At 46.0% G+C, this 15206-nt stretch overlaps 1 protein-coding gene across 2 annotated transcripts in view; it reads left to right on the top strand.

The window, feature by feature from the left end:
• Nucleotides 1-5290: 5290 nt before the first annotated feature.
• Nucleotides 5291-15206, top strand: part of DELE1 (DAP3 binding cell death enhancer 1) — a gene marked incomplete at its 5' end in the record, with an annotated part of 20085 nt that continues 10169 nt past the window's right edge. Inside the window, 6 exons of one of the 2 annotated variants that reach the window (XM_082324024.1) lie at nt 5291-5397; nt 5560-5671; nt 5884-6004; nt 6387-6530; nt 13172-13227; nt 14854-14947. In XM_082324024.1, coding sequence (XP_082180150.1) covers nt 5291-5397; nt 5560-5671; nt 5884-6004; nt 6387-6530; nt 13172-13227; nt 14854-14947 — 634 coding nt within the window. The remainder of the gene's footprint in view (nt 5398-5559; nt 5672-5883; nt 6005-6386; nt 6531-13171; nt 13228-14853; nt 14948-15206) is intronic. The other variant, XM_082324025.1, reaches the window with a different exon arrangement.

Below are 15206 nucleotides of genomic sequence, written 5' to 3'. Positions count from 1 at the left end.
TTAGGAGCTGTACGAAGAGTTCCTTCTATCTAAAATATTATTGTCCCATTGTGCATTTTGGAGTTTAGCTCTCATTAAAAGTAATAGAGGGAAATAGTCTGTAGCAAACTGAATGTGTTTGTTTTCACAGTTCACCTCCTGCTCCTCCACACTAAAACACACTCTCACTCAGTGACAAGACCACAGCTGTTGCCATCTTTTACTTACCTGCTGAGTGCAATATTTAGCTTGAGGGACACTGAAGTTTTCTGTTTGTTAGTTATCAGGTCAATAACTCTCACCTTATCACTTCAGTTTCCATTCTGTTGATAAAACCTGTCAGCCTTCCTTGAGCGGTTCCTGGCCCTCAGAAGAAATCACATTAAATTGGCACAACCAAGTAAATCTGCAAGGGATGTGCTCCTGACTTACCAAAAGGAAGGGGGGAGGGCTTGAATTTCTCTTCCTCTTCCTTCTCACATGGCTCCAATGTCCAAATGCTTAGAGCTGTGCTGAAATCCTCCCTACAGATTCAGTAGTTCAAGTCAGCTCAGGTCTTTGAATATGGCCCAGAGGAGATGTCTGTGGAGCCGAAATTGATATGTTTAAGTGCAAGAGACAATAATAATTTCTTCAAGTATAAGCTAAAAATACCCAGAAGAAGGTGGAATTCATAATGGAGATTTTAAAGATCTGTGACATACCAGAGTCTGCACAAGGGTTTTAATGAGAGAGAAGCCAATTTAATTGGTCAGTGTGAGCAGATGCTTTGCTGGGTGAGTGGGCTATAATGTCTCACATTCCCATTTAATGCCAGGAGCATCACCGCTGTGCTTAACATGGCTGCAACAAGCCCATGTCAGAGGAGCGCATTGTCAGAATCGGGAAGAACCTTGATAACCAACGTCTCCACGTTGTCAGATCACAGAGCTGAGCCACAAGGAGAAAGCCCTAAAAAGAGGAGGCAAAAGCTGACAAAGGAATGTTTCTAAAGGTAATTGCATGGCTGACCATCTCCAGTTGTCGTTTCGTTTAATTATTATGCTAGGCATGAAGCTAAAACAGCCGGTTAAGTTTTAAAGTGTGTAAACGCTGCGTTAACAGGGAGTTGCTGAGTACCAGGGTTAAAATCTGCAGGCCTTCCCTGTGAAAACACTTCTGGAGTGTATGTCACTGTTCATCGGAAACCCAGAAATAACTTCCGTGGACTATTCAATTATAGGCAATCACCACACAGCACTCCCTCTACTTGTGGCATGGCTCATCAATCAGGTTTTCTGTCACCACGTCTCTTCTCATAGCAGTCACCAGAAGGCTCCGAGCTCCCTCCGAATTCATGTGACATTTACTGTCAGGGGCTGTCAACACCAAGAGATTCTCCCAGGGCCTCCAAGTTCATCACAAAGCAACAAGATATATCCCCAAAACGTGCTCCCAGTTTCAGCTCTGGATTACAATGACTGACTGAGGGGCTTTGCAGCAGTCAGGGAAGAGCGAAATGGCAGCGTGAGCTACAGCTTATGCCCAAATACCTTCTCTTTCTTATTTTCTTGTTAGAAAAATACACCCGCATTAAGAGAGGTTTTAGGCCCATCATTAATTAAGACTTCCTCAAAAATGCCCCTTATAAGCTTATTAAGAGAAAGATGAGACTGTTTACTTTGAAATTTAGCCTTCCCATCTTTAGCATTGATCCTGCATTTGATGTCCGTTTAACAATACAGTGACCTAGTGGAAAAAATTTATAAAACTTAATAAATTGCAGTTGGCAGTATTGACAGAGTGTGTATACGCACATTTGTTTTTGCATGAACATATTATAAGAAATCTAATAAAGTAAAACAAACACATTTTCTTTGTCTGTGAGCTGTGAAACTAGATCATCTGTAATTACAATGTTTCGAGTATACTTGGTCAAAGTCACATGGTGGGTTTTTTCAGCCATAAACTTCTGGCTAGAGGAAAAAAAACCTGTTGCGTATCAAAGCTTACATGTTCCACTAAGTTACTTTGCTCAAGATGCAGAAAAAGAAGACCGCAGGTGAAAACGTAACTTACCAGAAGACCGCTATGAGATAAGAGGAAACAGCTCCAACACCCAGAGAATAAAGTTCCAGTGGCAAGCGTGCCTCAAAGAAATAATCAAGAACTTGGTGATATGTTGATTTTGCCTGGACTTTAAGGGGGGACTGGCATTAATGAGTGTTTAAACCAGTGAATAAAAGAGAGCTTTCAACTACAAGGTTTTAAAAAGACCTCAGAATGTGTATAACCTCCTAGAACTTTGACCTTTTTTTTTAACTTGCTTTCTACAACCAGTCTGGTTTCCTCTTTCCACCAAAATAAATAGGTTTCTTAAGGAGCACAGTATTTATTTCCCTAAGGAGCAAAGTATTTATTTTCCTAAAATTATTGTGTGATAACAAGCACAGTTTTCTCAGCCTTTCTTGTACACTCTGTGTGCTGGCCCACTGATCACTGTCCCCTGAGCCCAACAGTCCAGGCAATTTTGCGTCCAATTTATAGTCCATTTAACCCAATCCATACCTCACCAGTTTGGTAAGATGATACTATGGGAGACCATGTCAAAGGCCTTGCTGAAGTCAAGGTAAACAACACCCGCTGCTCTCCCCTTGTTCTCTGAGCCAGTCTCATCACAGAAGGCAATCAGGTTGGTTAGGCGTGATTGCTCTTGTCAAATCCATGCTGGCTGTTCCCAATCACCTTCTTGTCCTCCACCTGCTTAAAACAAAGTTTCCAGGAGAAGGTGTGCTGTCACCTCCCAGAGACTCAGGCTAAATAGAGTGTTTTAGAGTTGCCCAATCCTTCTTCTTACCCTTCTTGAACGCCTGTGTGATGCTTGCCCTTTTTCAGTCATCAGAATCCTCTCTTGATTACTGTGACCTTTCAAAGTGGCCCTGCAATGACATCAGCCGCTTCCCTCAGCACCCTTGGGTGCGTGGAACAAAATACCACCACCAACAGTCAGAAAAGCTGTAGCAAGACACTCTGCACCTGCAGCAATTCCTCATGGCTTCTCGCCTCTTCCTTCTCAATGTCCTTTCCACTCCCTGACTGCAAGTTGCAAGGACGCAAACTAGCTGAGCTGGAAAGACACAAGAAGCGGCCCTCGCGCAGCACGCGCTGTCCCACCTGCATAGCTCGAGTCACTTCTCTCTACATTTACTCCTTCAGCCACGTTACTCCACACCAGCCTACGTCTCTGATCTTCGCTACCTCAACTTTGCTCTTGCTCTGGGCGGTCCCCTTCCTCATCTCTCAGAACCTCCCTCTCGTCGCATCTTCCTTCAGCTGTTTTCCTTCTCCAATGTAAAAGACACAAACGCACAGCAACTGCACAACTGACGTCATTCAACTCCTGTGGCATCCTCAGGATATGAATCAAAACAGATTAGCTCTGCTATTGACTTGCCGGTTGCAGAAAAGACAGAGAGTATCGCACACCAAACGGCTGGGGACTTGAAACTAGGACTAAGGGCATTAAAATACAGTGATTAGCTGAGAAGATCTTGGATGAACCAATACCAACAAATGCAGTGTAAGTTTTTGGAGCATTAATTACTGATATCAACTTGATGAGCAAGTTTAAGGCAAGATTATAGAGCAGAGAGGCTGATATTTCTATTTTGTGTGTAATTTTCATCCCCAAACAAACTGTAGTAGCTTAGGAAATACCAGTCTACTAACATGAGACAATTACAGCCACATTTACTAAAACAGGCAACTAAATTACTTTGTAATTAAAGTATTAAGCCAAATCTGGGGTGAAAAGGATAAAGGATTTGTATCCCATGTGACGCTACAAAAAAAGTAAAAGCTATGGAAAACCAAAAGAAAGACGGTAGTTTAAAGCAAGCGTTTAGGCTGATGAAAGAGAGCGATTACGTATCTCCTGGAAAGCCACACTTAGAGCTAAACTTGCAGCCAGCCAAGCATAAAGCACAGATAATACTGAACAAGAATTACGAGTCCATAACACGAATTACCAGCAAAGAGAAAACCATATTCTGGAAAGAGAGACAAACTGCCAGAATGACCAAGAATTTCTGTGCCTATGGAACGAAGAAATAAACATGAAAGTACACTGTTCAGCTGGAACGAGCACAGGGGCGGCAATATTCATACTCCTGAAGGAAACCACTAGGGTAAGGAGAATATAAAGCGTATCTTTTTCTCACCCTGGCACGCCACGCTCTCGGTTGGGAACTCTGCCATCTCCTGTTGCAACACTGTTGAAACAAACAGAGAGGCATGCAGCAGATATAAGCCAAGGAAGTCCTCTGCGAGCACGAGCACGATCAATCACAAGATCAGGCTGACTGCCGACAAGACGTGGATGCAGGTTCATACACAACCCAAACCGTAACCGCATCTTAATGCATTTTTTACACATTTCCATTCACAAATGTTTTGCATATATACCCGTTTCCCAAATAGAATTAATCACATCACTGGTTACGGGAAGATTAACCGACTGAGTTTCTGATCACACCTGAAATTACTTTCTTGCTATAAGAAAAGTACTTTGCAGTATGCTATTTTTTTCTTGTCTAACCCATTGCAGTGCACTCCAATGTCCATCTACCCTGCTGCTGCAGGCTATTCTGGATTAGGAAAAGGGACCGTTTATTCCGTAATCACAGGCTCAGGTATACTTCAGCACTCCCTACTGCTAATTTGGTCCCTACGTGTTAAGTCCTCACCCCCAGGGCTCATCTCTGGGCTCAGGGACTCCTCACAGGAACCCCAGTCCTGCAGCACAATCGGCTGCCCCCACCTGCTTGTGCTTTCCAAGGGGGATTTACCCCTCAGGCTACAGCGGATCCGCAGGGACCCTCCCCGGGACACCCAGACCCACAAGGGACCCCCCGGCCCTTCAGGGAACCCCCTCGGCACCCGCTGGGCCTACAAGAGATCCCGACCCCCGAGGGGCGCCCCGGGGCCCACACGGGCCCCCCTCAGCCACGGCCCTTCCCGGGGCGCGGCGGCCGCCGCTTCGTTCCCGCGCTCCGCCGGGGGGCGGGCCGGGCGCCGCTCTGGCTCCTCTCTATGGTATGGCGGCGCTCTATCCCTACCCGTTTGGTGCGCTCAGACCGCTTGCAACCGTTCCCCGGTGCTTTGCCCCTGCGGCCTCCGCTCTCCACGTAGCCTGGCGTGGGGGCCGCCGTCGCCGCCTCCGCCCCGCGGGAGTCCCGCCGGCACTAGCCGATCCCCTCGGCCGCTCCCTCCTCTCTATGGCCCAGGCCGCCGTCGCTCGGCAACGCGCCCTCTCTATGGTGCCGCGGGCGGGATGTGGCGGCTGCTGCTGGGCCGCGGCCTCGGCCGCTGCTGGCCGCCCCCCGCCCGCCCCGCCTGCGCCGCCGAGCCGCCCGACGGCCGCGGCCCCAGCCCCGAGCGGTGAGTGCGGGCCGGCCCGGGGCCCAGCCCGCCGGGCCGCGGCGCTGGCCTGCGGCGGGAGCGGGGCCTCCCCCTGCCCTCAGGGCGCTGCTGGGCGGGGGGGGGGTGGGTCTGAGGGCTGATTTGTGGCTTCACGGTGTCGGTGTTTTCTGGTGGTTTTAGAGCGCCCCGTTGTCAGGATGGACGGCCCCGCGATGGCCGGGAGCGAGGAGGACGGCAGCAGCCCCTGCCCGGCCTGGTGCCCCGGTACTCCGTGCTGGAGGCTGTCACCTGGGTGAGGAGCAGCGGGCAGGGCCGGTGCCCCTGGCTGGGGGGGTGGCGGGGCGTGAGAGGGGACGGGAGCAGCAGGCACTGCGGGAGCCCCCGGGAGGGGAGCCGTGGTGGGAGGGCTCCCCGAAACGGAGCTGCGGCCGAACTCCCGAATGGAATCGGGATAGAAAGAGGGAGTGGGGCAGTTTTCCTTGACTTGCGTTTGCTTTTCTTCAGGGAGCACTCGGCGCGCTGCTTCTGCAGCTGGTCAGGCAGATCTCATGGCTGAGGTCGCTGCCGGACGCCAGGAGAGAGCACAGGTCTCTCTGGCTTTCTTCGTTGCCCTCTCAGCAAACAGGTTAGCAGCTCTGGCTTGTGAGAAGGGGTTGTGGGAGGGCCCGGCTGTTGGTCAGGATTTCTGCCTCATGATATGTTAATTAAGACTGGAAGAGAGCTGTTGTGAGAAGCTGACAACTAGCTTTCAAGCTGTCTGGGGAGAGTGAGGGCTGGTATCTGTCAGGGGAATCTCGCTGTTTCTTAACTATTTGGTGCAATCCCACTTTGCATCCCGCATGCCCTTACCTTTGTTTTCTGTTCTGGTCTCTGCTTCCTGAACTTTCCTCCTGCTTGGCTTTGTGGTCAGAGCAGAGAAGGACGCTGGGTAGATACACGGTTTGGTGTTGTCTCCTAAAGCAGACACTGCACAGCTAACAGGAACTGGTTTGCGCTCTGTATTTCAGCGGTGACTGAAGCCTCAACCAGCTGTCCCAGTGCGCAGCTGGGGTCCCACTTCCTGCAGAACGGAAGTCCAGAGGTTGTACCAGAGGATTCATCCTCAGGCATCCCCTCAGGGCAAGGAGAGAGCCAGCCCTGGGCAGAAGTAGGTACGTGCAATGTGCTGCGGGGTAGGATACTCGTGGCAGAAGGACTTCTGAGCCTCTGAGTTTCCCCAAGGCAAAGCTAGGAGCCAAGAAGTGTATAGCCATTTATCGACACTTGAGGAGATAGGTTAGAGTGGAAAGACAGAACTTCAGAGAGATGAATCAGCAGTCCAGAGACAGGAGGAAAAAAGCTCCCGAAGGCAGGGAGGAGCCCGCGCTGTAACTGTGCAGGTGACATCAGCTTTACCAATACTGGTCTGCCTTAGCAACCTCATTACAGCATCCAGTTTCTGTTCTTTTACTGTGGGCAGATGTTTGCAGCCAGAAGGATTTAGGTGAATACTGCACCAGTGATCTGGGAGACTTGTGTACATGGTGTGAAACTAAAGGAATTTTTTTCTTCCTGGAAGATGAGAGCGTATATCCGAGCACTTATGCTGTAGATAAGACAGCGGAAGGAGGTATCAAAGACATTCTTATTAAAATGAGTTTTATAAAAATAGGAAGATATACCTCAAAAAAACTGAAGTCTTATCCAGGAAAGCATGTCCTACTTGTTAAATTTAAAAGTCATATCAAGGAAGATCAGATGAGGCCTACAACAGGGCTACTTATTAGATGTATAAACACTTCAGGAAAACTGTGAGAAGCAGGAAGCCTGCTGGAGCAAGTAGAAAGGTGAACAACACATGATTGTGGTGTAGAGGAGGTATGTAAAAATCAGTCCCACAGATGTTGACTACATGACATAAGGTGTTGCAGAAAAGGCCAGAGAGGTTCCCCATTGTTTGCTTTCTTCCAGATTTTTGGCTTTCTTCTGGGCTGATTTAAGCTATTGCCCGTCACTGCTTATCAAACCCATCTCCTGCCAGAGGTTACCATTCCCATCAGTTGGCAAATGGAGCATTTTGTTTCCATGTCTCCTAATTAGCTCCAGGAAAACAGCCAGGTTAATTTACCTAAACTGCCAATTAGACTGTTTAACCCATCTGCTTTTGCCTGAAGCATATTAAGAAGCACTCGAACGCACTGCCTTGCTGGCAGATTACTGGACATGGACCTCTGGGAGAAGTGGCAGGGAATAAGTGGAGACAGTGATGCCTTCAGTTGGCACAGCTGAACATTCAGGAGTGAATGTGTGTCTGTGTCTGACAAACAGTTTCCTACTGAGAGTCAAAAGGAGGAGCTTTTAGGCAAACTGATAAATTGAACGGTGAGAAGTCACTAAGGCCACATGCTCTTTGTTCAGATGTTCTTCAGAAGCTATGAAATTGCTGAGCCTCTAATGATGGTATGTAATCCAGTGCTTAAATCTGCTGTATGACCAGAAGAATGAACGCTGACAAATTGGGTGCTGGCTTTTGAAAAGGGGGGGATTGTTTGAGCCGCAAAACTGCAAAAAAGGTAATTCTAAGTTGATAGAAACTGTGTTATAGAATAGAGATGTTAGATACCTGGATGAGCATGCTATATCAAAGAATCAAAGGTCTTGGAAGGATTTAGGAAGCCATTTCTCAGGCCAGCTTGCTCCATTGCAGAGACTTAAGAGAGTTGTAAATCTGTTAAGAGTTCTTTGGAGAAGTCAACAGGCATGTGGAGCACGATTATCCAGCTTTTAGCTTTCTGAAAATCTTTCAGCCAGGACCTAAAAAAAAAGCTGTTTGGAGAAATAAAGCTGATGTGAAGGAAGACAGAGGGGCTACTCTTGGGCTAGTAACTCCTTAAAATACAAGAAATAGTTTTCACAGTGGAGAGCTGTTACTGGTGGATTCCCCTGAGTCCTTTGTTGAAACCTGTTCTGTTAGCACAGTCAGCAGTGATTTGGAAAAAAGAGGTGACGAGTGAGGTGACAGAAGAAGCAAATGGTACAAAATTATTCAGGACAGTCAGCTGTGAAAGTCACAGCAAAAGGTTGCACAAGAACTAAAAGAAGGGTAATCCCAAGGTAGGTTAAATTAGTATACACAGGGGAATGTAACTGTAAATACACGTACAGAATGAGGAGTGTCAAATTAATCATTATATTGCACAGGGAACATTTAAAGTCACTGTGGATATGTTTTTGATAAGGTTGAGTCAGTGCTCAGCAGCAGTGAGGCCAATTAAATGTTAATTATTGTAAAGGAAGGAACTGAGGACAAGATGGTATCGTAGGTTTGTGTAAATCTGTGATGCAGCCACATCTTGAACACTTAAGGAAAAGACACACTGTCTTAAAAACAGTAACAAAAATGGCATAGAAAAGGATGACAAGGAGACAATTACATACCAATACAGACTGACTCTTCAGCTTAAAAAAGAAGTGGCAGAGGGTGTGCTAGTACTCTGTGAAACTGAAAGTGTTGAGGGAAGATGAATAGGGACAACATTTTTCATAGTACACATATTAATAGGCAGCACAGAAACGATCGGGGAGCGAGTCTGAAAGAAGGCAAAAGACAGTACCTCTTTGGTCAGCGCACAGGTAAATTGTGGAACTCATTGCTACAGGCCAGAAGTATAAATGGGTTCCAAGAAGTGATTAGGTAAAATTACACATTCCAATTAAACTTAATTGGTCCAGCTGAAACCTCCCGCTCAGAAGATTACAGAACAGCTGATTGCTGGAAAGTTCTGCCAGGAAAAGCATGACTTTATAATCCCTGTTCCTTACACAAGCGTCTACAAATGTCAGTTGTCAGAGATAATATATATCAGAAATAATTTGATTTTGCTCAGTACATAAGTCCTCAGGTTACATTTTCACATCATGCTGTGCATCCATTTTGTGAGAATTTATTGAGAAAAGTCAGGGTGAAGAGATTCAGTAATTTTCACTGGAGAGCCTGAAAAAATGCATAGTTTTGTAATGTGAGAAGTCCTGTGAATCTTTGTGTGGAATGTTTTAAAGTGAAGCTTGGTGATGCCTTGGTGATACCTTTCTCTCAGAGTATGTTTTGCCTTCTACAGAAAAAGCTGCCTAATGTTTAGGATTTTTTTTTTTTTTCTGGTGTTTAACTACTGAAGGAGAATGAGGCTGGCTAAATTGGAATGCAGCAAGAAGCTGGGGAGAGCAGAAGGAAGGGAAGGACAGACGCCTGGCAGATGATGCAGGGGAATCTGATAGTACAGTCTTGCCATTAGAGAACAGACCTCCAGAACTCGGAGTGGAGCAGAATGTACCTTCACTTCTTCAGTTTGCTGTTGCCAGCAATGGCAAAGGACCTTCTAGAGAGATTTCCACGTCCTCACCCTTTCTTTCAGTGTTTCAGTTAATTTCCAGACTTGCTTGTGCTGGTCTACATGTACAGTGACAATCTGTTACTGCTGTCAGCTACTTCATTACCTCAAGTGGCAAAGATCTTTGTGATGGATCCAAACACCCCAGCTCTGCAGATGAGCCGTTCCAGTTTTAAAATAACCCAACATGATAGAATCTATTACTTATAGTGTGTTTAAAAAGAAAACTTTAGGAAATTCATTTAAAAGTTGCTTTAAAATAGCATTCTGGATATTACTATCAGCAAGTCCTCAGCTGCATGATCCCATCCTATTTTTTTCATGCAATTCGTGCCTCACACGAAGCTTTTTTGCCGAAAGTTAAAGGCACATAGTGAAGGAGCAGGTGATTACAGCCAGTCTCAGTGTTATAGCAGCTGAATGCTGCCCTGGGGAGTTGTATTTTACCCCTGGCAGAACTGTAAAATTCGTTATTTCAATTCTGAGATTACAGACATTTCAAAAGTGTGTTTTCATTTCAAAGCACAATGAAACCAACTGGAAACACTAAAATTTTCCATGAGGCAGAAATCCTGGATTTTGTCCAGCTTTTGTTGTGAATTCATTCTTATGAAGCGTTTGGATGTTTTGGGATGAGCAATCTAGACTGTCTATGAGAAGATTATTAATTCTTCATTTGGAGCTAGCTTCGAGCAACATTTGATTAGTACAGGATGAACAGTGGGGAAATACCAAATATTTATTAGCTGCCGAACATGTGAGCATTGGGCATCCAGTACACTGACTGCTGCAAGATTGCATGGAAAAAAGGAGGCATACTCATGTTACACCATAGCACACATTTGAAGAAGTAGAAATAAAGTTGCACAGAAAATTCCAACTGTGCTATTCCCAGCTTTCGTGTGCTTTGAACATACAACCTTAAGAATAATTTAGCATGGTTCTGTGTGTGTAATATAGCAATGAATATGTTTAAAGCCTAGTTCCTATGAAGTTCTGCTAAAGCTTGACCATTCTTTGGGAAATACGAACAAACCGTTGGAGTGAACTTGTATTACCTAATGACAGTCTGAAGGTTAATCTAAGCTGATCTTCTCATTCTGCTGAAGTGGGATGGGATTCTTTGCTGCTGGGGGGGTACTTTTATTTCTCCGTTTACTGCTGAAGGAACCTAACCGTTGCTTTTAGATTGTGTGCCTGGTATTGAGGCAGCTGCTCTGAAACAGGCAAGTCTTAAAGATCATGATATCCCTGAAGAGTTTTGATGTGAGGCTTGCCCAGCCTCGAAGGTGAGTTCCGAGAGAATTCAATAGTCTGGTCCTTCAGGAGATGGCACTGGGTGTCACGGTCAGTTGGTCCCTGTGTTTTCTTCCAAATGATTTTATGCTCTCCAGGAGTGGTGACTCTCATCTGGGGAGATTACTGGGATTTGAGTGAGGAGGGATTTCCAGTGGGAGAGGGGCATGAGACAGTTTTGCAGGCTGATAAAATTCAGAATCAGTTTCTGTTTATTTTTCATGGGGTAATGGTTTGCCCAAATTACAGCATGTTTTCTTAGTAAATGACGAATCTCTCATTTAGGAGTAGATGTCTGTGCCAAATGTAAAGTTTCTTAAAAGCATGAATGTACTAATGTTGTTTAAACAAATAGTTGGGAGAATTTTTAATACAGACAGTTTTTTTCATGAGACTTGCTCTTTTATGTATGGCAAAAAAACAAATTATATGATGAGGGAGATACCTGAACAAGAGGTAAGAGTCTTACGGTGAGAAAGATCAGATAATTTTATGCCTGATCTGAAAATAAATGTAAAGCACAACTAATAAATTCACAGATTATATTACTTTTGATGGAATGATGAACAGAAATTGTGTTTGCCATAGCGATCTTGCTTGTTGGGTGAGTGGGGCTTGTTCAGATAAAATACATTTTAATACAGCCAGAGGGGAATTATTTATTTGGGAATAATGAGGCTGCAGCCAGAACATAGGCCACGGCTTCATGTGCATTGTAAGACCATGCAGGCACTGCAAGAAGCAATCCTGCCTGTTGCACACTCGTTCCTGCCATTGTGCCAGCACAAGGGCTTGTGTAGCCGTATAGCGCCAGGAATCAAGGACCTGGGCCCCCAAAAGGACTGATTTTTTTACGCGTATCAGCTCCCTGCTCTGCAGCCACGCAGCTTGAGAGGGAGATGGGGAGACACGGGGAGGGCACAGCTACTTCTTGTGTTAGCAGCTCTGGCCTGAGGTGATGCAGGTGTCAGCACCTGGTGTTAGGTGCCCAGTGGGACCCAGCTGCTTATGGTGATTCAGGTTAAAAATAATTGGCCTCAGTCAGCCCTCACCTGTTTGTCCTCTTTGCTGGAGGTCACCATCCTCTTACAGTAGCTGGCGTAAATGCCTGTGTAATCACTTCCAGCACAATTCTGTTAAGAGCAAGGTGGCTTAGCTTTTGCTGTAGATGTTTTCGTTAGATAATTCTGACCGAAACCGGTCGGATAGTGGCTGAACACGTGGTTGTGCCAGCATATCTAAGAGGGCAGCGATGAGCGAGTGGGGCACATTGGGGTGATAACCTAAGCCTGCATACGATGCAGCTGGAATAGCACATCTGATCATCCCCGTGCAGAAGCAGAACTGTACCCTAGAAAGAAATTACCTGGAAAAGGAGCTAGGGAGGCAAGCACCTAAGTGTGAGATCTCGGTGGGATGCCCTGGGCAATGGGAATAGGAGCACCGTTCTGATACATGCAAACTAGGCAGTTACGAATTCAAATAAGGAGGCAATTTTACCCTTCCTGTGAACACTGGTGAGAGGGTCCGCACTTCAATAACAATGTTGAAAATTCAGGAATAGTGGCAAAAAGTCATAAAATTAATCAGCTCGGGCAGAAAAGTACTTCATTTGAAAGACATGAACAGCATGGTCTGTTTAGAATCACAGACAGGAATCAAGAGGGGTTGATTAGTCCTATCAGGACTATCAAAAGGAGAATGGGCTTTTTAGTAAAGAGAAAAAAAGCCTAGAAGAGCCAGCACCTGGGAGCAGAAACCAGATGTATTTTAATTTGAAATGAAGCGCAGAGGTTTAAAGCAGCAATTACAAGTTGCTGGAAAAAACTTTCAGAAGAAGCGGGAGATTCTCTGCCTTTTGGTGTCTTCAAATCAAGACTGGGGGCCTTTCTGGAGGAGGTGCATTAGCCAACTGCAGATTACAGGACTCTATTCATGTGACACTTGGTTGCTTTTGATACAAAGGTCAGATTGGTCGGTGTTCCTTCTGTTCTTAATGTCCCTGACTGGATGGGCGATTGGTCCTCTAGGAAAGAGCTGTAGAGTAGAGAGAATGGGAAGAGGAGGAAGAGGTGAAGGTACGGCATCACTTAACCTTGCTTTGTTTCTTCTTTTGTCTTTTAATGTAGGGGAGTTCCAAATCCCTGAGAGCTCCAGCTTGGAGCCAGTTCTCCGCAGTGCAAAGGTATGCTTTTGTTTTTTGCACCCTCCGTTTGCACCCGAGGCCCCTTCCCTACAGGAGGACATCTCAATGCGACCCCAAGCACAGCCTGAGCAACCCACTCACACGCAAGACACTTTTCTGCCCTGCACAGCTGGAGGCCAGGAGAAAGAGAGATGTGATATGCTGCCCTCTGCTTTAGCCAGAGCAAAGTTCCAGGAACTACAAACTGGCATCGCCATCCTTTAAGGTGTCAGTGTAACAGGAGTGCTAGTAGAGAAGCACTGAAAGAAAATGGCAACCCCCACCCACCCACCAAACAAAAAAAATCCCTATGCAGTAGCCCTAGTCTGTTCTTGTGTATTTGCATTTTTATGCAATCTTTCAATAGGTGATTACATGCTGTTGCTATTTTGGTTTTTACCAGACAACCCATGACTGGAGAAGGTGGTGTCACTCCTCCTAAAGCTGCAAATCAGGACTGGCTCTTGTCTCTTATAGAGAGGAAGACACTTTGGTCTTGAAGAGGGTGCATCAGCTTGAGAGTCACAAGGCTGTAAATTATGTTATTGTTCTTGTCGTGATTAAACCTGCTAATTCCTCACAATTCACAGTCTTAGGTGCAGACAATTCCCCATTTTAAAAATCAGTCAGCTGAGCAATTGCTCAAGGACACTGTGAACAGAGTGGAGATAAATTCAGTATTTAACAGAGTGGGATCCTCTCTTTGACATTGAAGTGACCTCTGCTCCCCCACCAGAAAGGCGTTCGCTTGGTCTGCTGAGGGGGTGAGCGTCGAGCTCCCCATCCTAGGAGGTACCACTTCTGCAGGGCCCATGGGGAGAGTCTCTGGCTCATTCGTAGGTCATGGGGCAGGTCTCTGGAGGCTCTCGGGAGAGGAGGGGAGTTGGTCCGTGTCTTGCCCTCTTGTGAGCAGCTCTGAGTGCTGGCTGAGCAGTAAAGCTGTTGGGTGGCAAGGGACATTTTTGCTCCATGACTTCCCCAAGTGCGGAGGCATCTCGGCTCCTGTGCAGTGAGCACTGCTGCCACTCGATGGCACTAAATTTGTATGCAAGCTTGGAAGCTAAAGCTGCAGGCCAGGCTAATCCTCCTCCCACCTCCCAGAGCTGTGGTAAAGTAAAAAATACTGTTTGTTCCTGAGAAAGAAAAGACATTGTCTCTGCTGTGCAGGATTTTATTAGGAGCGTACAGCGTTCAGTAAGCTGACAGTGTGGGCTCATCTTGAATTGTGTAAAGCATATACAAATATGTCAATGCATGTTTGACAGAGACTGGTTGTGCTGTTGACATGATGCAGGAGGGTGACCAAGGGCTATTGTTACTTCTGAAGTGGGGAGTTAATGAGTGGTATCAGGTATTTGCTAAATTGAAAGGTCTGATGATGTCCAAGAGGCTACACCAAGCTCCTTGGCCAGCGGGGAGGCGAGCAATGTCCATACAGCTTCCCTAACTGGATGGCTGTGAGGGAAAGGGAGATTTTTTTGTGGACACTTGACACCAGATTACGTCACCCTCTTGATAACTAGAGTACAGTACAAATGTGTCTCACTGCTCAGTTTCCAAGAAAGAATCTTCTATAGGGTTTGTATGTTTTTGCTGTCTTAATAGCTTTCCTCTTTAACTCCTCAGGGTGACCCAGCTCAGCGAGGGCGTTTAGAGGAAGCTGCTTTCCAGTTGCAGCAGATTTTCCGGATTGACATTTCCATTGCATTGAATATCCTCGGTAATGTGGACTTGGATTTGTTTTGTCCTTAAACCACACATTTCTCTTTTTGGAGGACCTCCAAATTGTTGCAGGTCTTGTGTGAAGGCAGAGATGGCATATACCCAAGCTGAAGCCTCCTTTCAGCAATTTCAACTGTGCTTTGAGAGATTTATTGCCCTTTGTCCTATCCTGCCACCTGATTTATATCAGCATATTTAAATCCAGGCTTGGTTGAAGCCTGCAGTGTTGTCCTGACATCTGTAGTTGGAAATTAAGC

The sequence above is a fragment of the Platalea leucorodia genome, assembly GCF_965183815.1.
Source record: "Platalea leucorodia genome assembly, chromosome: 11".
Lineage (NCBI taxonomy): Eukaryota > Metazoa > Chordata > Aves > Pelecaniformes > Threskiornithidae > Platalea > Platalea leucorodia.
Note: the sequence above shows the minus strand (reverse complement) of the source record. Positions and strands in the feature narration are given on the sequence as shown.